Source organism: Myodes glareolus, chromosome 8 (genome assembly GCF_982192425.1).
Source record: "Myodes glareolus chromosome 8, mMyoGla1.1, whole genome shotgun sequence".
In the NCBI taxonomy this organism is placed as follows: Eukaryota; Metazoa; Chordata; class Mammalia; order Rodentia; family Cricetidae; genus Myodes; species Myodes glareolus.
This window is the reverse complement of record NC_142033.1, coordinates 35,134,249-35,161,448: the sequence shown is the minus strand read 5'-3', so window position 1 is coordinate 35,161,448 and position 27,200 is coordinate 35,134,249. Positions and strand designations below refer to the sequence as shown.

General features: G+C 43.8%; 1 protein-coding gene and 1 long non-coding RNA gene across 6 annotated transcripts in view; one reads left to right on the top strand and one right to left on the bottom strand.

Moving 5' to 3' along the window:
* The window catches only part of Corin (corin, serine peptidase), a 197,664-nt gene that overhangs the window by 59,112 nt on the left and 111,352 nt on the right, over positions 1-27,200 (bottom strand). For all 4 annotated transcript variants that reach the window (XM_087908967.1, XM_087908968.1, XM_087908966.1 and 1 more), the window contains 3 exons: positions 11,046-11,159; positions 3,841-3,948; positions 1,576-1,686 (listed from right to left, as the gene is read on the bottom strand). In XM_087908967.1, coding sequence (XP_087765093.1) covers positions 1,576-1,686; positions 3,841-3,948; positions 11,046-11,159 — 333 coding nt within the window. The remainder of the gene's footprint in view (positions 1-1,575; positions 1,687-3,840; positions 3,949-11,045; positions 11,160-27,200) is intronic.
* On the top strand, positions 8,164-16,324 carry LOC125387332 (uncharacterized). Of its 2 annotated transcripts, XR_015738563.1 has the most exons (5): positions 8,164-8,263; positions 12,942-13,476; positions 14,191-14,565; positions 15,247-15,435; positions 16,086-16,324. It is a non-coding gene; the product is annotated as an uncharacterized LOC125387332 (long non-coding RNA). The 2 variants fall into 2 exon arrangements; XR_015738564.1 differs by lacking the exon at positions 12,942-13,476 and having other exon boundaries at positions 8,199-8,263.

Here is a 27,200-nt window from a genome sequence, read left to right as displayed (position 1 = left end):
AAAGAAGCTTGTCTGACTTTACACCAGGCCTTTCAGTCCACAGCTTTCTAATCTAACGAGGCAGTGAAATAATGTGTTTGAAAAAAATCCCAGAATACCTACTACACAGTGAATACTTCATTGTCTGACTTTTATTGATGGCTGGCATTTGTAAATGGGGTGTCTGGTTACCTTTAGCTTTTTCGATTCTTGTGATTTCTCAAAATTCTAAACTTCCAGCATTTTAAAGCATCAGAAACGCATGTGTCATGAGACCTCAGTCTTCGCTGAGTTATCATCTAACGTTAAGACCCACTTCTTGAATCAAGGCTCCCCACCAGATGTTTTCTTTAGCCCACCACAGCCTCGCTCTCCTCAATCCTTTAATACAGCCACTCTAGCCCATGGGCTTACCAAGCAAAGACTTCAAATTAAGCAGAGGAAGAGAAAGCCAGGTACCATGATTAGGAAACGTTTTATACAGCTTCTCATCTGTCAAAATACAACTATTTTATCTTCATTTCTATTTTTGCCTCAACGAATAAGCCAAGTAAATATTCAACTTCATATGCAATATCTATGGGTTCTAAGTTTACAGATTCAGCTAATTACAAATAAAAAATATTGAGGCAAATATATTTGTATCAAGCACAGAGTGTTTTCCTTATTATTGTTTCTTAAACAATTTGGTATAACAACTGTATAGAAGCATATGCATTGTACTGCATTTTATAAGTGAACTAGAACATAGGAGACATGAATGGGCTAAACACAATACCATGCCTTTCCATATAAAGATTCTCAGACTGTGACATCTACCCAGTGTTCTGTAATTAATGCAGATACCACAAGGAAATTGTGTGTCAACCCTTTGTACCAAGTGAAATGAAATATTTCATTCAAATACATATAGATATGTCATTTTAATCATTTCAGATGTTGTACTATTTCAACATGTAACTGTTACTATTAACTTTTTTTCATGTCTGTCTTCCAAGGGACAGAGTGTTTCCCAAGTGGGAGAACATGACTAACAATCAGAATTGTTACGAGTCGATGTGAAAACAAGTTTCCGTTTATCTAGAAACATAGCCTGCTATAAAATAATAATCGCTATCAGATTCTCTCCGTGTTACTATAGGATCATAGCATGCTCCCTTCTTTCTGGCAGTCCTCCCACAAATGGCCCCTAAGAACATGCTTGGAGGCTTAACTGCTTGTATATCATAGGCAGAGAAAAGGGGGCTCCCTGGGCTCTGGGAAGAGAATTGCCCTTGGAAAGCTCCCAGAAACATGAAGGATACAGGAGCAGTAAGAGAAAACGCAGGCACTGCTGGGCCAGATCGGCCAATTTAAGCTTGGACTTTGGAGGAGAGAGGTTTGAGGTCACAGCTACAGTGATACTGTTCTCACACCTCTTGAATGCTGCATTCATAGACAGAAGATGGAATCAGATTGATAGAACCAAAGTTTAAGCAATCATCCTCCTTGCGTGCTGTTTACATAATGGACTTTGGTTTCCGTGCAGTCTGAACAGGAACAAAAAGAACAACAAGCAAACTGAGACTCCTCGGGGGTGGGGACGGGGGCACTCACAGCAGTTGATCTCGTCAGACTTGTCCACGCAGTCGTGGTCCCCATCACACACCCACTCAGCCGCGATGCAGCGTCCGTCCCCACAGCGGTGCTCTTTTGTGAGGTTGCAGTCTAGAGAAAAGGAAAGATGACGAAGATGGGGAGGGAGAGGAAGAGCATGGGGAATACTTAGACTTGTGCCCACCGCTCCGGCTGAAGAGAATCCACTCTCATTGCTTCTGTTCCATCACTAACGTCCCTAGGATGGCTCCAACCAAGCTCACACGCCGCCTTCCACCAAGCCAAACCCCACTGTCCACATTCCTGTGGGCAGACTCATTTGTTTCTCGGGGCAGGTGTTCTAATGGTTGGCATGTCTGGTTTCCTTTATTTAGGGAAAAAAAACCTATGACTTTTCCAGTGAGTCAAATGACCAGAAGTAAGCTGTGAGGTTCCGGATGCAGAGGGTTGATTGGTGTGTCTATAACAGGCCAGTTGGGTTTCTAAGAATTACATCTCCCTGGCAAGCTGGAAAGATGAGTGTCTCCTTATGTCATCCCTCCTCCCCCACCCCCCGACGCTAAGCCTGGATTTTCTACTGGATTATCCTAATCTATAGCTCATGATTGAAAGAACTGCTAGGTAAGAAAGGAAAATCACTATTTTCTTACGATTTCTTTGCATCTGGATATCTCTTCTGCCCCAATCCACACATTTCTGGAATATGGCAAGTTGGGGAGCTCACTAATTAGCAAGTTTCCTCTCTTGCAGGGAAGAATTCATAGCTCTGAGGGCTATTGTGACATAAACATAATGGTTCTATGAATGGTAAGGGTTCAGAAATAGCAGGTGCAATAATGAGAAAGTTTCACATGTCTCCATGAATGTGACTGCTGTCATAGCCTCCTGAGCAACAGTGAATCACCAAAGGTATTGTAGAAAAGTAAAACAGAGACTACGGAAGGCACGGTGTGGAGAAAAAAGTAACCACAAGCTCGGGCAGGAACCAGGAGATCCGCCCATGCTCAGTCCACTGGAGACAGAGAGCGGAGCAAAGACTGGTCCAGGGGAGGACTAATTGCTGCTAGTTTACGAAGGCATCTTGAAAGCATAGACTGAACAACATCTGCTCGTCTTCAGAGGCCTCTGGTACTTACAGTCCTTTTCACACAAGTATACTACCTACTAACACACCCACTTTTCAAACCCCACCTACTCTGGCACTTTCCCAACCTCCCAGCTCCCAGTTCCTTCATTGGAGAAGGGGGGGAGGGTGTAGATTAAATGAACTGCAAGGGTTCTTCACACTAGATTCTGTAATGGGCAAGATTACAATTTTCACTTGTTCTTTGTCCCAAATCTAGACAGTCCCACCTATATCTAATAATTAGTTTGTGGATTATACACCTGGAATTTTAATATTTTATGGATACAGTGGGCAAAAGTTAGACAATACTCCTAGAAACTACCAAATTTCCCCACTTGGGGCTATCTGCTGACTATATCCACTTCAAGGCTTCCTTTGCCTTACACTCCAACTCTTTCTAGCATCCCGTTAGATAATCCCAAATGTTGACTATTGTCCAACACTTGTCTTTGTTCCAGTTTGCCCTTTGGTACATATTACAAATTTCCAACTCTCAATAATATATTGCATAAACATGTAAAGCTAATCACAAGATATATAAAATCACAAGATATATAAAGATCAGTAACCGAGAGATATTTTGCTGGTTTAGATTCCAAAGACATGATGCAGAATTAATATGTGCCTTCAAAGGAAGGCTTATGTTTGGAAAAACAAAAACTCAGCATCTGCACATAAAACCAATCTGGCATCCAACCCTTGTTGAATACACCATGCACAGAGTCACTAAAGTCATATGCTGTGGGGGATGGGAGCCTTGGCCACATGTTACACTTTATAATATATCTCTCAGCAAAGTTTTGCTCAGGAGCTCAAAATCCAAACAAAAGCCCGCTGTAGCCAGAGGCTAAACAGAACAAAACACGGGGATACACTAGCACTGCAACAATCCCGCCGCCTTTCCTCTCTATGTCCCTAACAGTCCCTTAGTGTGGCGGTTAGGTAAGAAGCAGGGTACAGATGCAGAAGACACAACTGAGCCCCGTGTTCACACTGTTCCTTCTGAACAGGGAAGTTGGTTGGTTTGCTTTGCTTTGTTTTGCAACCTTCTAGTCAGACAGTGAACAGACAGATATATGTTCTCGGTCACAAGTGCCTGTGGTTTCTAGGACAGTCCTTTGAGGGAGCCTTGCACTTACCACAGTTTTGCTCGTCGCTCAGATCCCCACAGTCGTCGTACCCATCACAGACGAGGCTGTGACTGAGGCACTTGCCCGTGTGGCAGTGAAACAGGTCCTCGGTGCAGTCTGCGGACAAGGAAAAGGACAGATGTGCCATCGGAGCAGCGCCCTGCACTAGTGTCTAGCTGGACAAAGGCTAGGATGAGAGGGAAACCTCGCTGTAGACCTGACCCCTGGCTATTTATTGTCTTATACGTACGGAGTTAGAGACACCCAATGGCTGGCAGAGTCACTGAAGAACCAGGACCAAGACACTGATTCCCAAGTCAAGGTCTCTTATCGTTTTCCAGAAGTTTTTATCTGACTTTTACTTAACATGGTGAGCAGACCTTTAGCATCACAGGCTAAGCTCAACAGCAATTATTCACAGAGTCTTTGCACTTGTTTTCCAGCCTCCCCCAAGTTCTAGCGTCCTAAAGCCCAGTAGAGTGGCCATAGTCTCTGATAATCTTAAGAGAGACTAAAGAGTAAGCATAAGGAAGTGATACCAAATACGGACGCATTTGATCATTATATAGTGTATACATTATTGAGTTATCACATCATACTCAGTAAGTATATGCAATTGCTGTGCCAATTTAAAATGAGAGGGTTTTTTTTGCCATAGATCAGTTAAACAGTTCGTACACATCTATTTCAAAAAAATTTCTTCTGTGAGAAACTATCTCAACTTCTAGAATCACCTCATCTTAAGAATGGCATGAGCCTTGTAGATCCTCTGCAGTGATTTCATTAAGAAAAAATTATATATACATATACATATATACATACTATATATTACACACTTACATGTATACAGAAAAATTTAAGCACTTTTTATTTTTTTATTTCTCCCAACCTGAATAATTTTCAAGCAAGGGTGGAATAATAAAGGAAAATATAAGAACAAGAAGAGGTGTTAGTCTTCATATTGACAGTCCTGCTTCCTTCTATGCGACAGAGGGAACTGTCTTCCCATACTGCACCCTTCTGCTGCATGTGATTGACAGCTGGCCCAGGAAGGTCATGGCCTTGCTTGCTTTTGATATCCACAGGGCAGAGAAGGGAGTGGACATTCAGAAATGTGTAGTTTTTTGAGAGTGCTTAAAAGGTCTTTTCATTTTCGTTTTGTTTAAATTGAATTATTTTTAGGAAGTCTTGAATTAATTTGGTAGACCAAGCATTAACCCGGAAAATAGTCTACTCAACTTAGCCATGAGTGTAAGAGTCCATGCATCTCCCAGAGAGGAGAGGGGAAGGTTGGAAACCATGAATAACATTCTTCTCAAGCAGTGTGCTTTACTTTTTCTGATGGTAGGAGCACTAGGGAATTAAATACTCCATTTAGCATTTGATTAACCAAGAACACACTAGAAATTTCCAGAAGTTTCTGTGTCTTCTGGGAAGCCTGCTCTGGATCTTTGGTAATCTATACCAAAACACCTCTGCAGAGAAGTTTTTAAGATTAGCACTGTCATTTGCTGAACTACCACATAAATGGTATTTGTTTAAAGAATTAATGCAACTTCCATGGGTGCCTCCTCAGTGACGAGATCCTCTCAGAAGTTAGATACCAAATTCTCTGCGCTTAGAAAACAGCCTGTGACTTCCACACCGCCCTTCAGATCGGTAAACACTTGAAACCCTAACCAAGAATACCATGCAGCCAGGAGCCCACAGCAAACAGCAAAGATCATAGTGGCTCCTTTTATTGGAGTAAATGTTTATTTGCACTGAAAAGAGATGTGGTCAGCGCAATTTGGGGCCAACAAATCATAATTTTCAAAAGGTGCTTGCTGTGATTTTCTTGCTCAGTTCAAGCATAATTTTTGCCTGGACCTAAGTTAGATTTTTGTTTTTGTTTGGTTTGTTTTTGCTTTTTTTCCCTTCCAGCTCTCTCTCTCTCTCTCTCCCTCTCTCTCTCTCTCTCTTTCTCTCTCTCCCTTCCCCTCTCCCTCTCCCTCTCTCTCTCTTTCTCTCCCTCTCTCTCTCTCTCCCAGAAAACTTGATGGAAAAATGTTTCTTCTGAAGTTTTCCCATGTAAATATTTACTTCAGTTTGGCATCTGAGAAGTATACTATTAACCTTTGTCCCTCAAAATTACCATTACATTAAAGCCGAATGCCAAGACACAGAAAGACCTTTTATTCAGGACTTCCTTCCGTCTGCCCAGTCTCCCACTCCATAAACACAAGCTGCTTTGCCTCTATTCAAGAAGCAAGCAGGACAGCTTAGTTTCCTTCTACAGAATTAGTAAGCAAAGGTCATTTCGTGCAACCTTCTCACTGTGACATGACCAGAGAGGTTAAGAGACTTGGCAGGCACTGCCTCCTCTCTCAACAGACTTGTAAGAGGCTGGCCTTGTGAATACCTGGATTTTTGTTTCTACTGCTCTCTACCTCCAGAGGAGGGCTCTCACCTGCCGTACTACTAGCATCTTGGAGTAATTCACTGATGCATGGGAACGGATGTTTAGCAGCATTCTTGATTGAAAACCACTAGACGCTAGCGCGCACAGTTGTAGCAGTGAGAAATGTCCCCGCACGTTGCAAAATGGCATCTCCAGGGTTGAGAATCATTGTCCTAGCACATAAACACAGGGTACAGGCCTAGCTTAACGCCTCCTTTTCCCACCGGCCTCTCTGCACAGCCCAGTTCATGGTGGCCCTGTTTCCCTATAATAGGATCTTGTGTCGCTGCCTGTCTACCACCTTGTTTGGTTTTATGACATTTCTTGTATTTGTGCTTTCAGAAACGCATTTGAAATGTCATATTTTGTATCTGATTTAATCACTGAGGTTTAACGGTACCTGAGAAGTCGATCTTGCATCTGGGCATAATGCAACAACTGCTGTCTTGAATCCGGCAGCAACTGCCTATGTGAGGCCTGTCGCCAATCAGCTCTGAATGAGGAGGGCATCATAGGGTTCCACCTCTCCCTAACAGAAAATTGACGACTGAAAAGGTTCTGAAGAGTGAAAGTCACTGTCTTCAATGGTGTTCCCAATGGTGACCTCACCAAACTCTGTTTGATGGTTCCAAATCCATGGCTGTTAGCATTTCCATCACAGCCTGCACCCATTAGCATTCGAGCAAACTGCTTAGTCACCCCAGGTCCAGGTGTTAGCATGGCGGGAGGGGGTAAGCCACGACTGTGCATGCGCCTTCAGCATTCCCTCCATAATCTATGCGCATGTGGCTCGTGGCAGTGTGGCTAGGTAATCTACTAATCTATAGGCATTCGTGGCGTGGCTACCTAAGCCCCTGTACGCATGTGCTGAGCTACCTTTAAAAGCGTACACGCCCAGCTCTCTCCCTCTCTTTCTCCTTCTCTCTCTTGCCCTCTCTCTCTCTCTCTCTCTCTCTCTCTCTCTCCATGTTTCTTTCAGACCTGTGCACCCTCTCCTTTTCCTTCTCTACTCTTTATTAATAAAAACTCTTTAAGTGGATTTCGTTGTATGTCTTGCAGTTCGTTCTCACACACGGTAAATACCAATGGTCACACAGACGGTACCAGATAAACTCAGTAGGTAACAAAACGAAGCAAAAAGTCAATAGTGTGCAAAGGAGACTGGTAGGAAAACAGAAGCTGATGGGTAGAAGGTGATGGTCATTAGAATGCGTTTTCTACATGGGGAAAAACGTCAATGGCAATTAACAAAAAAGAAAAGATTCGGCATTCTCTGTGTTTGTGTATTATTCCCCTGAGTAGACTAAAAGTCCTGTAACATATCTGCTCACTGGGTTTCTACACCGTGGTTCACGGATGGCTGAAATTCAAGAAACCACAGTTGCTTCGCTGAGTCAGTACTTTTCACGGAGTCGCTACGCTAAATGAATTTTGCACACATTTGAAACTCTTTTCTTAGATGTCAAATGAGGCGCTTTTATTATTCTGATGGAATGATTTCTAGTATTTACATGCGTCCTTATCTCAGGAAAAAGGTGTCTAGAAAACAGGTTACCAGAGACGTGATGATGATGGGCGCGTGCTTCCTTGTTATCTCCTTGGCCACCACCAGGGGAGCCACTGCGCCACATGGCATTCTGACCCAGGAAGACTCCAGACAACCACACGTGCTGTCACCCCAGACTATGAGCAAAACACGCACAAACAAAACCTCCCCCACCCATAGAAATAAAATTCTTTCTCCGTTTAAATTGTTTCTCTAGAGTACTTGGCTTAGTCACGAGCAACAAAATGGAGGGCAGAGACTGCCCTAACTGGAGTGACAAGCACCACCATACCCTCGAACCTCAGCATTCCTGGGGCATTGTGACAGAGCTCCATAGGTTTCTAGCCAACAATTCAGTTCTAGAGAAAGTCTTCCACATTGCTCATGAAGAAATGAAGGCAAAGAAAGCGAGGGCTGCCGTGCCCAAGGTCACAGAAACAGGAGTGGTAAGTACAGGGAAATGGGCAGCCAGCTCAGCATGCACACAGCTGGTCATTATATTGTATGTCACTCCTCACAATTAAGTAGCCACTGTCTCCAAAAGAGAAAATAATAATACGTACACCAATTTTACCCCAAGTTCAGAGTAAAGAGTTCCAAAAGTGTTTGGTTGACTCCTTGTACCAGAGAGTCACACCTCTGAGAACAAGCCCAACGTCAGCTGATTTCGGAAGCCAGCAGGGTCAGATCTGGTTCACTGTTGGATGGCAGAACTTTTTCAACCAAAGGATGGAAACTGTTTTCTTTGGAACTTGTTTTGGGATTTAGAAGTGATTATTTTATTTCTTGTGTACAAGTGGTTCGCTTGCATATGTGTCTGTGCAGCACGTACATACTTGGTTCCCTTGGAATTCAGAAACGGCCACCACATCCCCTGGACCCAGAGGAATGAAAGACTGTCAGCCACCATGTAAGTGCTGGTGATCAAATCTGTGTCTCTTCAAGAGTCATGAGTACTCTTTACTGCTAAACCATCCCTCCAGCTCTTTGGGGCTTTTAAGCAATTCCTACCTATAATCACCTGCTGTGTGCCAAATATATCCAGTCCCTGCTTCAACTGTTCTCAGAGATGGTCCCTCAGTCAAAAGAATACAGAACACGGACAACAAAAGAGATGAGTTACCTCTGGTACAAAGGCTACGTATTGGATTACCTGGGCAACTATGCAAAAAAGTCACCTCCGGACCTAGTATATCAGTATTCTTTGGTGGGGCGAGGGGTGGGGATGCTAGTGCAGGAAAACCATGCTAAGGAAAGCCCAGGTAACTGCGTCTGGCATGGCTGCTGGATAATTCAGCACAGATAGGCCCTTTCCCTTGCTTCTGTTGAATTTTGGCACAAGGGGGCATCTTAGCTTGCTTTCTTGTCTGGCCTCTGCGCCCTAGGATATGGAGCTAGGTATTTTCTTCTGCTTCTCCCAGGGATGTTTAGCCAAGCCTCTCTCCTCCTCAGTACCTGGGGCTGTGGTGACACTCTGATTTGCACACACCCCGTCCTTTAGACACACATGGTTCTCCCCACATGGTAGTAACCCCAGGAGAGTAGGGTCAGTCACCAAAGGCTCGTTCGTGGTGCAATGCTCCAGACATGGAAAGCTTAAGTGCCCTCGGATGGTCAGGAATGATAGTGCGCCAACATTTATCTATGCCTCACTGTGAGTTTTCACAGGGACATTTGCTAAAGGGTTGCATTTTCTCAATGGGCCAGACTGTGCCACTCTGAAGTATGACTATGATGAAAGACAGTGACCAGTTTATTTTAAAACCTGTTCCCTAGACATGGTTAGGTACCTTCCAGAAGAGCAATACCGTCTCATTCAGTTGGTAACTAGGAAAACTGACTCCCTCAAATTCCACTTTAAAAGCTTCAGCCGGAGGGGATGCCTGTGTTGACAGTGTAACCAAAGCTCAGCACCACAGAGAACAAAATGATGCAAGCAGCTCTGGCCCACCACAGGGGTAAAGGCGCAGGCTGACCTTGGGTTAGGCCCCAATACTGGCCACCGCAGGAGATAAAAGAGATTCTGCTGCATTCCCCTAAAATGGACATAATTCAGTTGAGCCTTTCAGAATTCCCCACCATGGTCGTTGTGCACAGGATTTTCTGCTGATGTCCTCAATGTGACTATATAACCTACGAAAATGTCTCACGTGTTAATTTGTGTGCATAGGCGTTCCTGAAAATTCCATGTTGTAAAAACAAATCAAAGGTTTACTTAAAAGGAAGTTTTTAAAATATACGCAGCATAACTTAATTTCTACCAAGTGCTAGGTAGTATACAAAACAAATATATGTACAAATAAATAAGGGTGAAAGTTCACAGGAGAAAAAGTTTGAAGATATGTTGAATCAAGCAAAACTGACTTCGGTTGCAACATAATATTCAGTGCTTTAATAGATCAAGATGTGTTGAAACCCTCGAAGAGGCTGACACAGGCCCAGCCCTCATCATTTGGTTTTTCACTCAGTCATCCTTTGGGAACTCAAGTACTGTGAAACCACATGCTGGCGAACAGCGCTCTGATACCACAATATGCCACCTGCCCAAAATTCCAGCAGATAAGCCTCCTAGGCCTTGCCACAGGGCGAGGAGCTGGCACCCGGCAAACAGAGCGGAGGACTCTAGCCAAGGCAGCACTAGCAGCTCCTTCCAAAAAGATGGGAAGGTCTCCCTGGGACGGAAACACAATTCTGCTCATGCTGACTGTGATTAATCATCTATCTATTAAAACAACTGGCTCACAACTGCTCAGCTCTGCTCTGAGTATGGAAGGTGTAGTGTAATTCTCAAGGTTAGAATCACTAATATAAAAGGGTTTTCTTTTAAAAAAAAAAATCTCCTTAAAACAGTTGACCATTATACTCATGAAATTTTAAAAACAAAAACAAAATTCCACGCCCAAACAAAATAAACCCAAACCTTCCTCCCAATCGTAGGACAAATTTTTGGAAAACCATTTTAATCTCTGAGCTGTTTGTTATCCTGGGCATCTAGCTCAGTGGTCCTGTGAGCCGGGTACAAACCCAGGATGGTGGCTGGGGGGGGGGGGGGGTGGCAAATCTATTGGATGATTTAAGATTGGCAAACAATGGCAGGCTGCTCGCGACCCACCTGGGTGTTAGCGTTTGACTGTGAGGTGTTTTAAGCGCCGAGCCCCCCCTCCCCTCGCCCCCCCGAAGAGAGGAATCCCTTCCCACCCGGGCAAACCCACGCAGCCTGTCACATACTGCAGAGGGCCTCGTCGCTCCAGTCATTACAGTCGTTGTAGCCGTTACATCGCAGCTTCTCCGGGATGCAGAGCCCGCTGGTACACTGGAAGTTCTCGCCCCCTCCACAGAGCGCTGAAAGAGAAAGTGGGGCAGCGAGATCAGACTGTATTCCTTTCTGCTTTTAAACTTAGGAGAGAGAAATTAAAAAAAAAAAAAAAGAAAAAAAAAAGAAAACCTTCCTTTGTGATTTGATAGATCTGCGTGCAGGTCCCTTCGCTGCCATTTGTCATCAATTTTCCTTTGGATTTTGGAACACTTATGGTAGAATTACCTGGAAGTAACCCAAACAGTGCTTGCTGGAGACAGCCAGGGTACAATTTACCAGCGGGCTTGCACAAGAGCTTTGTGTATTCGGGGAACAATAGAGTGTGCAGCCCCCAACAACTGCATGATTTATGTGGCGAAAATGCCGAATGGGAATATTTTTTCTTAACAATTGTGAACAATGTGAAAGTGGAGTGTTATTAACCGAACAAACAATTCCCTCTTAAAATGCTGCTGTGTGCAGGAACAGAGACGGTGCCAATAAAAATAGAGTGAGACAATTGATGTGCCCTGGGATATGGGCACAAAGACCCCATGCCCTGTATTTGAAATACATTTGCCTTTGTCTGGGCACAAGGATTGTGACATGACATATACTATTTTCCTTCTCTTTTTCCCTGACAGTGAACAGTTACATTCAGTTATTTCTTTAATTTTTTCTTTTTTTTTTGCTTTTATTATTATGATATTTGTTTTTTTCTTCTTTAAAGTTGAAAACTATCTGATTACTTGAAAATTACAATATGCAACAAATTTCAGAGAGAAAGGTAGAAGTAGTATCAAGGAGGGTCATTAATAAATAGGTAAGTCATTTCAATAAAGCAGAGACAAACAAACTTCTATGTGTGCTTATGTGCACAGGGTACCCTTTAAACTGTAGAAATGTAGACTAACAATCTTATTTCTTGGACTGAGTGCAAGGGAAGTCAGTATCAACATAGGCGAGTTTTACTTTAAGGCTCTTCATCCCATCCTTGGTTATGACTAGGAAACCATAGACAGAACTCTGTAATTGGAAGGGACTGCCTAAATAAATCTGCTAGCTCCACAGTAAAGAATATTGCGATTATCAATGAAAATACACAGGATGGAAAATACTCAGCATCCTGGGGGGGGAGGGAGTTCAAGATACTTCAAATGGGAAAAAAAACCTATTGATTAAAAAGCATATTATAATTTGTCACAGTGCAAGGTCAACTACTGTAGTTAATTATCTCTAGCAAGAAGGCTAGGGAACATTTTTTTGTTGCCTCATTTTATTCTGAATTTTACAAATATAGCAATTGTGTGTATTTCTCTAGTCAGGGAAGGTGCTAGATTTGGGGGGAGGGAAAGCAACGGTCAGAACAATAGAAAATAAAATCAACACTGCCTCCCTTTGCTAAAGCTCCGGTGCATCTTAGTCACAGGCATGGGTGCCTGGCCACGGCCTTCTGAACGGTGTATTCCTTGATTCTGTGACCCTTGTGCACATAATAAGGGGAATTACGAACCTGAGAACTCTTTGATTTAGACATGGGAATGCAGAAAAGCACAGAGCAAGAGTTACAGGTAGGGAGTCCCATCTATCACAGGTCTCACTTGCTCAGGCCTGGCACTCAGAAGGTTCTAAATTAGTATTTGATGGGGAAAGCCACCTAAATCTCCAATGGGGCCAGACATCATCACAAAGCCTCAAAGAATTAAATAAAGCTATATCCATAGATTTTTTTTTCCCCAAAAGCTCTCAGGAAAAAAATCAATGGCCTAGCTGATTTGATAATCTTGCAGTATCAATAATATGATGTTCATTGGATCGTATCATTTCAGAATCAATCAAATTAATCACCTCTGTGGATCTCGACTGCCGAAACACTCAACATGTCTAATGTGTGCGGGGTTGGAGAATTTAGCACATGCCTGAATACCTATAACTACAATCCAGACTCCTAATAGGCACACGGGCAACCAGACAGAAGATGAAACAGTGCACTAGGAGCTCACTAGCTGGCTATGCAGAGCCCTCCCCTGGAACTAAGAGAAAGTTGTAACGGCGTGTGCATCCCACTGTGAGCGTGGTTCTCTACCACACAGACCATGAGGCAGAAGAGGCCATGTCTTTTCAGCGGCTGCCTCAGTGGTGTTCCCCACCCACGGCTCTGACGAGTCCTCAGGAGATGCAGGTGAAAGGTCAACATGAATTAGTTCCGACATCCAGAGTGCATCCCAAGACTTCATGTAAATATGACTTTAGTGAAGCCATTTCTTGTATGTGGCCATCTCAAATCCAGATCAAATTTAAACCCCTGCACGGCATGGGCTGCCTCGTCGTTGGCCTCTCTTGTCTTGGCTGATTCAGCAGAAGGTGACTTCTACGTGGTGCCACACTAGGAGGGGGTGGGGAAATCTCTCTGGTTTTAAGATGTTGAAAACTGTGTCCTTATTCTTTCTTTGAAACATTGTGCTTAAGTCAATCTCAAAAAGACAAAGAGTATGCATTTTCTCTCCTTTGGATTTTATAACATCTATATTAATATATAAAGTAATGTGTGTCTATTTGGTAGGAGAGTAAAGGTAAAACTGTCTAGGGAGCAAAGGTGACTAACTGGATGGGGAGGGTGGAGAAGATGGCAGGAGAAAGCAGGAGGGAATTTGCATAAAGCACAGTGTATACCTGAATCACCACGTCCTTATGAAACACAATATTGTGGGCAGTGGACACACAGAGATAATAAAGAAGTTCCAAGTCCTGCCATCAGTACCACTTTTTAAAATTTAAAGAATAAAGAATCTTTTCTGTTTGATTCTTGTATGCAGAATTTGCAATGTTCTTATGTAAGCTTTTCAGTTTACCAAAGGCTATAAACATTGAAATCTTGAAATTTGAGGCAGGCATTCTCGCCCTGACATCCTGGAGGGCAATGGTACTTTACAGACAGAATAACCAGAGCACTGAGAGGTTAAGACAGCCATGGCCGAAAGCCACATTGCTAGTACGAGGTGACAATCAGCCTGGAATCTTGATGCACAGACTGCCGTCTAATCCTCCATTGCCCTGTTCTGCTCTCTCCGATTCCAGGGCACTGGACCTGAGCCAAAGTTCAAATTGCCTTCATTTTTCTCTGTAAACAAAAGACAGATGTCAGATGGTCAGGTGAATCGGATCCAGATGAGATGACACTCCACATCGGCACTATTTCGTTGGAAGACAATCGAAGAGAGAACTTATCAAGTTTCTGCGGAGTTTTTGCCATACATTTCATCATCTTCTCCCAATCATCCTCCCACAGCTTCTGAGTTATCACTTGGATGCTAAAGACGGAGCCCCGAGGGGAAGCCATGCTGGGCCATCTTGACACCACATACAGCTTCCTCTGCAATTCTACAAGGAATGTACTGGCCTTAAAATCAAGAGCAGATAGATAAATGGAAGATTCCTAAATTAACTGAGAAGGTATTTACAGAGTGCCTCCCCAATCCAGTCCCTATAGATCCTGCAGTGAAGAAAGCAAAGGCCCCACCTTAGTCAAGTATGTCAGCAACTGATCATCTATTGAAACTGTTTCACCAGTGCTGAATTTCTTCTATACCTAGGACAATTAATACTACCACAAGAACAGCAGTGTTCAGCTGTGTCCCCTGAGATGCCACTTTCGGTGTCCAGGTAGGATGGGGTGAATTATGAACCACCTGGACTTTTGGCTGCCAAGGCCGCGGGAGAGTGTGTCCCCGTGTGAACGGCTGACCCTTCTCAATATTCTAGTGTGTGATAACAAATTTCTGAAATAACAGTTCACAACCCAAAATTGCCTTCAAAGTTTCTTCAACTGCTCCCAGTTTTATTGGCTTCTCTCTCAGTTCCAGGCATGAACGTATCTTGGCAATGCCCTCTCATTTCAGTGGTCAACCTAGAATCTCAGAAATACCCCACCAGCTCTTGATGGCGGGAGCCCCAGCAGCCCTCCCTTTGAGCTTCCTCAAAGCCTGCAGCTCAGCTTCAATTCCACCTCTAGAGGGAAAGCTAAGCTGGAACAGCACCTCCAGGGGCTCTACCCAGAGTTGGAGCCTGTCAGGGCTGCAGTCCACACAGGGCTGGAAGCGCTTGCTGTAACCCTCTCCCACTCTCTCCTTTCAGAGGCTACTTGAATCCGTGAAGTAGAGCAAGTACAATCTGCCAGGGGCTGATCTACTGCCGGGGAGAGTGCAGTGTCTTTATGAATAAGAGACAGACCTCAGCTCCGGGAAGAAAAAAAGAGAGGAAGAGAAGGTCCAAGGGTCTGATCAAATTACCAAACTACTCGGCCTCTGCCTGCCAAGAAGGAGGGTGAGTCATAATAAGGGAGCCTTCCATTTGGTGAAGGTTAGGGTAGAAATGCGAGTTAGAAGGCTGGGTATGGAAGGAGTGAGAGTCCCCAAAAGGAAAGGAGGACACCGCAGTCTGGATGCTTCTGAGAAAGAGAGTCCCTGCACAACTGAGCGAGTGCCCGTCTTTGGATGGAGACTAACTCCAGATCTGCAATGCAGAGGCCAGTGCAGACCCTGAGGAGAGTTTCAGTGAAGTACTGGGGCAAAAGCCAGAAAGGGATGTGTCAACAGAAGGAGCAGGTGGCGAGCATCTGAGAAGGAACAACTTTGCTGCAGAAGAAAGCAAGTAAATGTTATGGTCGATGTGCACAAAACAGGGTTTTAAGATGAAGGCTGTAATGCCTTTGAATGGGCGTGTTCTGTAGGAGCCGCAGGAAAGACACTAAGTATTGCCCACGGGCCAAGTAAATAATGACCACTCACTGAAATAGACACGGGAATGCATATATAATCTAACATGGAGACTCCATCTTTCTATCCCTCTAACTCATTACAAAAACGAGGGTTCCTCAGATATGACTATCTACTAAGCCAAGAAATCCTTCTCATTTTCTTCTTATACATCACTTTTTTTCTTTTCGATTAAATTTTGTTTTGTTTTGTTTCAAGGTTTGTTTTGAGACTGGATCTCAGTAGAGAGCCCAGGTCGGCTGAGAGTTCCTGGTCTCACTGGCCCTGCCCGGAATGGAGCTGAGTTTACATGATTGCATCACGAGGCTCAACTACAGCAGCATCCTTTGACCCAAAGCTCTCTGTCCATCACTTCCACTAGTGCGGACATCCGGGACCATCAACCACAGACAGCCGAAAGTCAAGCTAGCCTACAAAGCTACAAAAAAAGCATTTGTTACAACTCACACAATTTACATTAAAAAGTTGTCTTTGGCTCCTTTCTAGAATGTATCGTTCTTGAGAGTGAGGGATTTGTTAGTTTTCCTAGGGCTGTGTCCCGAGTCTCAGATGAAACTGCCACATAATAGGAAGAAATTAGATTATTTATAAAGTAATAAATGAAGCCTGGGAACATGAGGTGCCTAGAAAGTAGAACGAAATGATGGTCTGGGGTTGCAGCCCTCCATATTCGAGGATAATGAATATCTTATGATGTTCTTTTCACTGATAGATTAATAAATGAACAAAATATCAAAATTTCTCGGAGTGTCAGGGGGATATTTGTCAAGCCTGCAGACAAGGCCTGTTTCTAGTGCTATTTTCTCAAATAACAGGAAGGGAAAGAATATTCTACCAAAAATAGCTGTCTCCTCTGGCCTGTGTCTGATGCTCCAGCCCCTCATCTGCAGGAACTTCACCCATTCCTTGGATTGGGATGGCGTATGTCTGAAAATGTCTGTGATGGGCAGGAAAGGGATGTAGGGGGGCTGTGTCATACACAGGCACAGGCAAGTCTCCTCTGAGAAAGGTTTTTGCTGCCCAATCAGCACTTAAAACTCCTTCTTGAAGATTGTAAGTGTTCAATTCAAACCTGTAAAAACATAGCTCATATTTTGTTATTAATGGCTATAATTTCTATTATAGGTCTTCATCTTTTTGTTATAGTTATTATTCATTATACTTGAATTTGAGAAGAAGAGAAGTGTCACTTTTATGAGGCAGAAGATTCAGGAAAGGACTGAACCGTCCCTCCTACTTTCCATGCTTCTGAAAGGAGGATGCGGACTGATGCCTGGAACCACAAGTTCTCAGAGTGGCGCCCAGTGACTTGAAGAAGCAGTGGGGTATAGCTTTAAACTCTCCCACCCATGGATATGAGAAATGCCGTATCTGCGCCAGCAAGATGGCTTCGCAGGTAAGGGCGCTCGCTGCCCAGCCTGATAACTGGGTTTGTTCCCAGAACCCGCATGGCGGAACAAGAGAACCCGCTCCTGCATGTGTTCCTAGACCTTCCCCACAGTTGCGCTGACAGGCCTCCTTAAATAAGCACATGTAAAAACAAAACAGTTAAATAAGGAAATGCCACAACAGCTTCTTCACCAGAATCACATTGCGTCACACTGCACTCTAAATGGCAGTGAGAACTATCCAGACGTGTTCTACAGGGACCTTTCTGGCAACGTAGAACAGGGCCATGGTGCAAGGATCTGTGGGGCTCACCTGGTACTAAGTGAAAGAACTAAGTTGAAGAACTAAGGAAAGACCTCTGAGAGCTGCTGATGGGGCTATGGTCACCCAGCTCTCAGGCCTGTGTCAGGTAGGACATTCTGCCACATCTCCTCTAATGGTCCCCAGGGGCCTGCTTCTAAGTATTCCCTCACAGCCATTCTCTTCTGAGATGCTGTTTCTTCCCCCTAAACAAAGGAAAGACATGCCAAATCCCAGGCAGCAGCTACCACGTGCTCCCGATGCCCCCCAGACCAAAGCAAACACTTCTTTGCACACCAGTCGTGCTGGCCAAGCCCACATGCTCTCCACATCTCTCTCCCACCTGCCAGCTGCATCTCCCTTTCCAAAGGTGAGAACACACATCATCGTGAGTTCTCAGTGAATGGTTTCATGATATAGATTTTATTCTTCCTCAAAGAGCAAAACTCCCAATTAGGAACCTTCTGACTTACACAGAACATTGTTCAAAAGTAGTACATGATAGGTGACCAATGACAGCTTCGTTTAGATGGCCCATAACCTAGATATTCTAGAAAGAGCAGTGTTACGGTGGCTTCTTTTATGGTCCATGGTGTGCCCCACCTGCAAACACCATGTGAAACCAAGCCTTTCAACCAGTGTACACAGCTCTTTAATTTAATACTCATAGGGGCTTTTTATGCATCTTTTACTTAGTAAGAAACTGTCTCTGTCAAACAAAAGATCAAATAAAATCCAAAACAACTCCCCCAATTAAATGTCTCCATGCCTGAGTTACTCCTGGACTTAACCCACCCCACCCCCACCCCTTTTATGAAATCAAGCTATGCTTTGGGTCTGTGGGGACTTTCCCATATGGCTCTCAGCTTTAATTCCTAAAAGTAAGAGCTAAGCATAGGTAGAACCTGTCTGACAGCATGATGGAAGATCTATCACTCTACAGAGAAATTCGTCATCACAAAGCTATCTAAAAGTGATCGGGAGGAAATAAAATCTTCATGTGTAAGTGGAAAGAGAATGTGAGTGGAATTTCTAAAGCAGCCCCATGCCACCGTTCAGTTGTAGCATAAATATTTTAGGCTACAATTTGATACAATAAGTAATAATGCATTGCTAGTGTGTCGTGATGGCTCAGTAAGATGATGCCACCATTCAGCCGGGGGACCAGAGACGGACAGAAACAGAGGCCAGACAGAGGTACAAGGATGCAGAGTACACAGAAATCTGGGTTCAATTCAAATGTAAAGAGAAGGAGGGAGGAAGGATGGGAGGAAGGAGAGAGGAATGAGGGGCAGAAGAAAAGAGAGAGGCAAAAAGGATCACGGAATCTTCCAGACCGGGATTATATTACGAAGATGACACTCTAGTATACTCTACAAATATTAATCCTCAAATAGGACTCTGAGCCACATTTTTTTAAAAACTCACTGGCAAATAAGACACATGCGATGTTATGTAAAGATTCAAAAAAAAAACCACAGAAATTCAAAACCATCTATTTATAGTTTAACTGCTCAATAAGCCAGGCAGGTATTTCTAAATTCCAAGATAATGACTTATTTAGAGTTTTGAGAGATTAAAAACTTTTATCCACCCACTTTTGGAATTTGCCTTAGAAAATAAATACTGAACTTCTAAAAGAGAAAAAAGGTTTTCCAGACCATTGACATGGTTTTGAGATTTTTCTAGAGACATAAGGCCTCCTCCAGTGACATCCTCAACTCTCTACTGTGGCTGCAAAGCCATCGTCGTATGATGGCATGCAAATTACCTTTGGCAAGTGCCAGATAAAAAGAGAGCAGCTTTCTAGAGGCCAGTGAATACACATGAAGGTGGACAGAATAAAGGAAATATACAGGATGTGGAGAGAATGTCCAGCTTCACATTCGCACATGGACCTAGACTGAGAAACTAAACAGGGCAGTTATACAAAGAGGCTGCTCTTACGTCTCCTTCTCTCACACATGCCTGCTCGCTGCTTCCCACAAGAGGTGGAGCAGAACATGACCCTTACCCAGGACCATGCTTTTGGACTTCCAAGCCTCCAGAATTATGGACCAAAACAAACTTCTTACAAAGGATCCGGTCTTATAGATCTTGTTATAGCAGTAAAAAAGTGGACTAAACTGATACACGATGGCGTTTGGGTGGGCTGGGTCTTAGAAATTGGACAGGTTTCATTTGATGTATCAAGACACTATAGATTTCATTATAACCATACTGAAAATTTAATAACCATTCTTTCTAGTTCTTTTTATGTACTAACCACTTAAAATTAAAATAAATTGCTTATGATTCTATAATATTATGTTGACCAATAAGCAAGAATAGAACAAGCATACATTTATATTATTTTGTGAATTTTAAAGATGGATCACATGTGTATAAATTCCCTATGATTCCTGTGAACACTCATCATACTTCTTTCTGATCACTTCCTGTTGGTATAATGTAGTCTATTCCAGAGATTTATCATCCTTCAAACGGTCAGGGCACAGGGACCTCATCCACCCTCCAGATGTGAAGACAGCCAGGGGCTGGAAGCAGATTCTGCAGCTCTGTGTCAGAGTTCAGCCTGAGGTCATCTGCTGTCCTCATCCCTGTCACTAACCACACCACTGCCTCATTCCATGGAGCAACCCACAGTGACAGCGCGCAGTGGCTGACTCAGGGAAGAGCTGGGAAAACCTGGCTATTTCAAGCAGTTTGACTGGTCCTGTGCAAGCTGCCCCTCAAAGAGTCAAGTGACTCCACTCCTGAACACTTTCATAGTTAAAAGAATGAAAAGTTGATGATGAAAAAAGTAATTCTCAAAACTCACCTAATACCCAGCTTGAATTTTGTGTGTAGGGGACGGGGGGCAAGTTCAAAGCAAAAATAAACTATTTGCAATACTTTTGACATATCAAAAAAGTGATCTTGGAGAAGTACAGCTGTGGATTTAAATTAAAGTATCTGTATTGCTTTAGAAAACTGTTTTACGCGCCTGAGCTTTCGGTTTGGTTTGTTTTGTTTTAGTTGAATTCTACCTATTTGACGTTGTCTTGAATGATGTGATCTCTATTGATAACAATGGTGCATGCTGCAGAATGGGCAAAGCCCAGTGTGCTCTGTTCATTGAGGCCAGGAAGTGTGTGATTCTCTCCTGAAAGAGCCAGGCATGCTGGATGCTTAAAGGGTTGATCTGCATACAACCAAAACTCCTGGCTCCAACTTGTGGAGACATCACCGCCTACCTACACAGCAAAGGTAAGGGAAGATGGGTTCTTTGGAACAACCAAGCTACAATTACTTCTAAGATTGTGTCTCTGAAATGAACACACACAAGAACCAATACAACAACATCTAAAAAGGATTTGCTAATGATTTATTGACTTATAGGCAGAGAAGGGAGTCAATTGCTTTAGAAAAAAAAAAACAGATCAGTGCAGCCAAATCCTTTGCCCTGTGAAATCATTTACATAAAAGAGAAAGAGGGAGGGGCCTGCGTCCTTCTTCCTGGTCTCCTCTGTTTCTGCTACTGTTTGCTAGGCCTCTGATACAGCAACAGAGACCCACACCTAGCATCCCTAGTTACGAAAGTCTATAACAAAGCCACACAGACCAAATATAAGGGGGGGGGGGGATGAACCTTCCTTGAAGGAAACATAAGTACAATTCAATTAACTTGCATTCCAGAGTCACTGCTACCAATTCGAATATATTGGAAGACTAAGGACTCAGCACCCAAGCACACAGGGTTGGAGTAAATGTACTCTTCCCACATCTTCTCCGGACTCCTATGTTCTTTTGTATCAGTAAAGAAATATTATATTTAAAAAAAAAGAAAAGAAATATCATATCCAGTCCAGACCACGGTGGGCAGTCCGCACTGAGCCAGTCAGAGGGATGGGATAAGCAGAGGAAACAAGAGGTGGGCGTTTAGGAGAGGAAGCAGTCTCAAGAAAGACACATGGGATTGGAAATCGCTTGCCAATCATCCCTGAGAGGAGGAAAGACTCTGGACACTCAAAGGCTGCTTCCCTCGCTGCTGCCTGCATTTGGTATCTCCTCTGCCAGCACTGCCAGTCCCAAGTGACTTGCTTAGTTCCAAGACCTTTAGGACAAGGGTCCTGGTCAAAGTCAGGTGACATAGGGGTATTGAGGACAACAGTGGGAATCACTTTTATTGGAAAGTGGAATTTTGCCATTTTTGTAATATTAAGTTGAGGGCGTCACCCCAGCCCCTGGCAGTCATTCACGGAGCACCAATGGAGCAAAAAGCTCCATCTCAGCCCTCTTTCCCCCTAGTTGCCTTGGCCAGGACTGAAACTCCCAGCATGCCAAGCGCTGACCCTTCCCCAGGGAGACAGGTATTTAGGCTCACTGTGGGTTGGTCGGGTGGAGGGGGGGGGCACAACACATGGTCTCCCCGCCATGCTATGTGTTTATTAAACACGGGCATTTTAATTTGGTCTAATCTGGTCTAATTGGAGTTATTTGTGCTGGCAGAGCGGCTTTTCTTAAGGTTAAACCAAACGATTTTCCTAAAGGAAACATACAGTTTCAAGCCAAAGTACAAGATAGGGGCTGGATGGGCCCCGGGGCAGGGGTCACATGGGGAAGAAGCTTTCTGAAAGCCTCATCTTGAGAGAGAGAGGATCTGGAGTCTCAATGAGTCTCCACCGGAATACAGCTTTTCCCAAGGGTACCCACAGCTTGGTTTGTAGCTGTGTGTCTGAAACCCCAAAACCCTGCCTCGGCCAGGACTGACTTAGAGGGGCGTCCCGCACAACTCATGAGCACACCCATGCCTTTTGTGCATTTTTCCGGGGGCTTTTCTTTACTGATTTCTCAGGACTTTTCATATTGCCATAATTTGCTACTGTCCATCATTTGTTTACCTTTTAAATTTATGGACTCTTTAACTATAAAAATGTTTAACGGACAACATGTGAAGTAAAATATGCCACCTTTATGAGTGATGTCTCCATAAATCACAGCACAAGGAGGGCAGTGCCTTTTGTCTCTTCCAGTTCCAGCTGTAGCTACAGGAACTGGGAGAGAGCTGGATGCACCTCATGAACTACAGAAATTTGGCATCCAACATGGAGCCTTTTAGAGCAAATAGAAAATACCATGGCTAAAATTCAGGGCCGTATTCTGGCCAAAGTACACAAAAAAATAGTCCACAGGGATAAAGAAATCAAGACATATTCCCTAACTGTCAAAACTGAATTTGACAAGGCCATGGGAGAAATCCACAGAATAACTGCCTAATTGATTTTTCTTAGAGTAGTTAACCTTCCCATACCACTAACACAGCCCAAACACAAACTACATGGACCAACCTGGATTTCATGGAATAGAAGCCAGGTCTCTGATGCAGAATACTGTTCAGATTTAGGTTTCAGGAAAAGGTCAAAGGCGATTGATTAGCAGGAGCCACCTCATAACTCAGGATGAGCCACCAGAGGGCGAGCACGCCCTTAGCTGTGGAAAACACACCCGGAAGGTACCCCAGGGTGTGAAGGAATTCCAAAACAATTGTATTGTGTTTTCAATGTTTATTTTTAACAAAATTGCATTTCTTTAAAAGGGCACTTTGCATTTTATATAACAACGCAGACTCCACGACTGCAAAATGTTAATTTATGTTTTGTGTGCTTATATTTCAGAGCTAACATTTGTCATAATAAGAAATAACCTCAGGAACCAAGGGTTTGTTTTTTTTTCCCAGACAATTTTGTTTCAAGTGGCTTTTTATATATTTTTGCCATTGTAACTCATATACAATGTGATTTTGGTGGAGTGTAAATGAAGTTTTCCGTGGGGGCTCTCATTAGAAGATAATCTCATTATGGATCCCTGTTAAGACTTTCTCACCATGTCATCCCAATAGGAATAAAACTCTTCACAGCTGTAAGAAAGTTCTGGAATCGCTTGTATCATAAACGCGAAACTGCTGTACTCTAAGAATTTTAAAGAAATTTGTCAACTTCTCTCAGCAGCTTCACTCCAAAAGAAAAAATTGACAGCCAACACGGAAAATTAGGCTTGATTCAGAGGACTCCTGGGAGGTCTCCCTTCCAAAACATTTCCCAGCGGAAAATTTTCACATTGGAGTCTATTTATTTCAGAGAAGCCCAAGGTCCTCAATTAAAAGACAATTCCTGAGGATTCTCTATTCAGTTGCTCATTCAGGGTTTCTAAAGACTTTGAAAATAGTGTAGCCTAGAATATAGCAAAACCTGTCTTGGAAACCAGCGACCGTCATACGTATGATTGGCTGTGTTCCTGGGTTCCCTGTCTGTGGATTTGCCTATCTATGGATCAGACATGTAGTTAGGTCTGTGATGGCTGCATTTGAATGAGAGACACAGACAGACAGATGCAAGCACACGTACACGATGCACGCACAATACATATAATCCCTCAACATTACTCACTAAACCATGTGCTAGAATGATGAACTGTACAACATTTTACATGGTATTGGCGATTGCACATGACCTAGAGATGATCTGAAGCACACAGAAAGACTACACCTTGGGTATATAAAAATATTACAGTCTATTCTGTAAGCATCCATAGACTTAGGTTTGTGGATGGAGTGGGGGTCCAAAACCAATCACCCACAAACACTGAGGGAGCACTAAATAGTTCTTTTTACTTATTTTTTTAAAAAGACATTAGAAAGCTAGTGTGAGGATGTAAGGAAAAGTGGCGCCCAAGGAACAGAGACAAGGCGTGAACCTAATAGGTCGAAAGGCCTAGGTAACTGTGCTGGCTAGTTTTCTGTCAACTTGACACAAGTTAGAGTTATCTGAAAGAATAAAACCTCAACTGAGAAAAGTGCCTCCGTAAGATTCAGCTGTGTGGCATTTTCTTAATTAGCGATTGATGGGGGAAGGCCCAACCCATTGCGGGTGGGACTATCCCTGGGCTGGTGGTCCTGGGTCCTGTATGAAAGCAGGCTGAGCAAGCCAGGATGAATAAGCCAGTAATCAGTACTCCTCCATGGTTTCTGTGATAGCTCCTGCCTCCAGGTTCCTGCCTTGTTTGAATGACTATACTGACTTCCTTTGATGATGAATAGTGATGTGGAAGTGTAAGCCAAATAAAAGTGTCCCTCCTCAAGTTGGTCATGGTACTTCCTCACAGCAAGAGTAAACCTAACTAGAACAAAAGCCAAAGATCAATAGAAGCTGAAGAAGAAAAGGCAGAAAATTACAAAAGTACGCGAGCATTAAGAGTGGAGGGACCTGAACTGGCCTCCCCCTATAATCAGACTGGTGACTACCCTAGTTGTCATAATAGACCCTTCATCTAGTAACTGGTGGAAGTAGATGTAGAGATCCATAAACAAGCACTGGGCCAAGCTCTGGGATTCCAGTTGAAGAGAGGGATGAGGGGTTATATAAGCCAGGAGAGGTCAAGATGATGATGGGGAAACCTGCAGAGACAGCTGAGCTGAGCTACTGGGAGCTCACTGATTCTGGACCAACTGCTAGGGAACCAGCATGGTACTGATGTAGGCCTTCTGTGTCTGATTGGTGTAGGAGGTTCTTCTGTTCATGTGTTGTTTTCATTGGTTAATGAATAAAGAAACTGCTTTGGGCCTGATAGGGCAGAACTTAGGGAAGCAGATAAGACAGAACTGAATGCTGGGAAGAAGGGCAGAATGAGAGACGCCATGGATTCCCTGCCTGAGATGGCCAGTTAGAATCTCCAGTAAGCACTGCCACATGGCGAAACACAGGTTAATGGAGATGGGTTAAACTAATATGTAAAAGTTAGCCAATAGGAGGCTAGAACTAATGGCCAAGCAGTGTTTTAATTAATACAGTTTCTGTGTGGTTATTTTGGGTGTAAGCTAGCCGGGCAGCTGGCACAAACAAGGGACCCTCTCCTTGTAACATCTGATGACAGTTGTGTAGCTTGATCTTTTGTGGTAACCCTAGCAGTGGCACCAGGACCTGTCCCTGGCACATGATCTGGCTTTGGAACCTATTCCCTATGGTGGGATACCTTGGCCAGCTTTGATGCAAGGGGAAGGATCTTGGTCCTGCCTCAACTGGATATGCCATGCTTTCTTGACTCCCATGGGAGGCCTTACCCCTTCTGAATGGATGTGGAGCTGGAGGGGGAGGAAGGGAGGAGAGGAGGGAGGGGAAACCGTGGTTGGTATCTAATTAATTAATTAATTAATTAATCAATTAAAAAAGAGTGGAGGGCCACCCTTTGTCACACTAAGCATCCCAGACTGAGAAATCCAGGAACTGTTTTATGTTTCATTTTTAAATTATGTATATGTGAGATGGGTGGGGTCCGTGTGAATACAATTTCCTTTGGTCAGAAAGAGAATGCCGTACATATCCTCTGGAGCTGGAGTTCCAGGCCCATGTGAGCCAGCTGACATGGGTGCTAGGAACCAAACCCAGATCCTCTGCAGGAGTGTGTGCTCATAAGGGCTGAACCATTTTTCCTGACTCCATCCACGGTGTTTGTTTGCTTCTAGGTAATGCTTACAAGAATGTTCCCAGGTATGGGGTATGTCCTGAAGGCTTTGTTTCTGTTTTCCTTTAGAATGCAGACAACTCTGACATGAAGACCTCAATTATCAGAGGAGAAACTGAGGCTTTGTAAAGTGACGAGCTCTCCCCATAAAGGGCTGATGGGCAACAGAGCTACATAGAGGATCCAAGCAGATAGACTTTGGAGCCCTGACTGTTTCAACAAATGCTCAAGGGCCTGCATTAACTTCCTGCAACTGCCAAGTCTGCCGCAACCTGGGTGAAGGCAACAGACCTTGTTCTCTCAGCCTTACCACTTGTCTCCTTTGTCACTGCCAAAGCTGACAATGACCTGAGTCATTTGACCTGAGTCTGTCCCCACATCTTCTACTGATCTCTCCGTCTCCCTCTCCACTTCTCAGAAAACTGTTATTATTCCAAGGCCACCGAGGAAACCCAGGAGACTCACTCTGTATGGAGCACAGGAGAGCAGCTCTCTGTCTATCTCCAGTGTTGATTCCCTAGGACCAGATAACTAACATATCCAGGGATTAGCAAAGAGAGGGCATCAGGCATCATTCTGCCTACCACAGATGTCTGGCTGTTTCATCATGCTCCTTCTACATGCAAAGGCCCTCCTTTCCATGGCTGATTCAGACAAGTGGGCCTCTGTCCTCCTGGCTGATCTGCCCTCCGTCCTGCTTCCCATGGCCTGTATCAAAGATGTTCTCTAGTCATAGCCCTTGGTTCAGTTTGAGTTAACTCTATTCTGTTTGCGTGCTTGCTTGTTTGATTGATTGATTGATTGGTTTATTGATTGAGACAGGTCTAGAAGATTCTCTTGCTTTGTTGCCAGATTGGAATTGAAACTCCGTAGCCTAGTCTGACCTCTTTCCTTAGCCTCCTATGTTCTGAGTATCAGTATTACAGACGTGTGCCTACGTTTGCCCGGGTAGCAGGTTTCTTAGCCATTCAAGATAACTAGGGGTAGACTTGCTCAATTCCTACCCCATAAAAGTATTCAAAAGACTCAAAACTGATCTTTTGAAGGAATCCGGTCACATCTTGGAGCAGCCAAGAGACATGTGTGTCTTTCTGCCTGTGCGCCTTTCAGGTTCGTGTGCTTTTA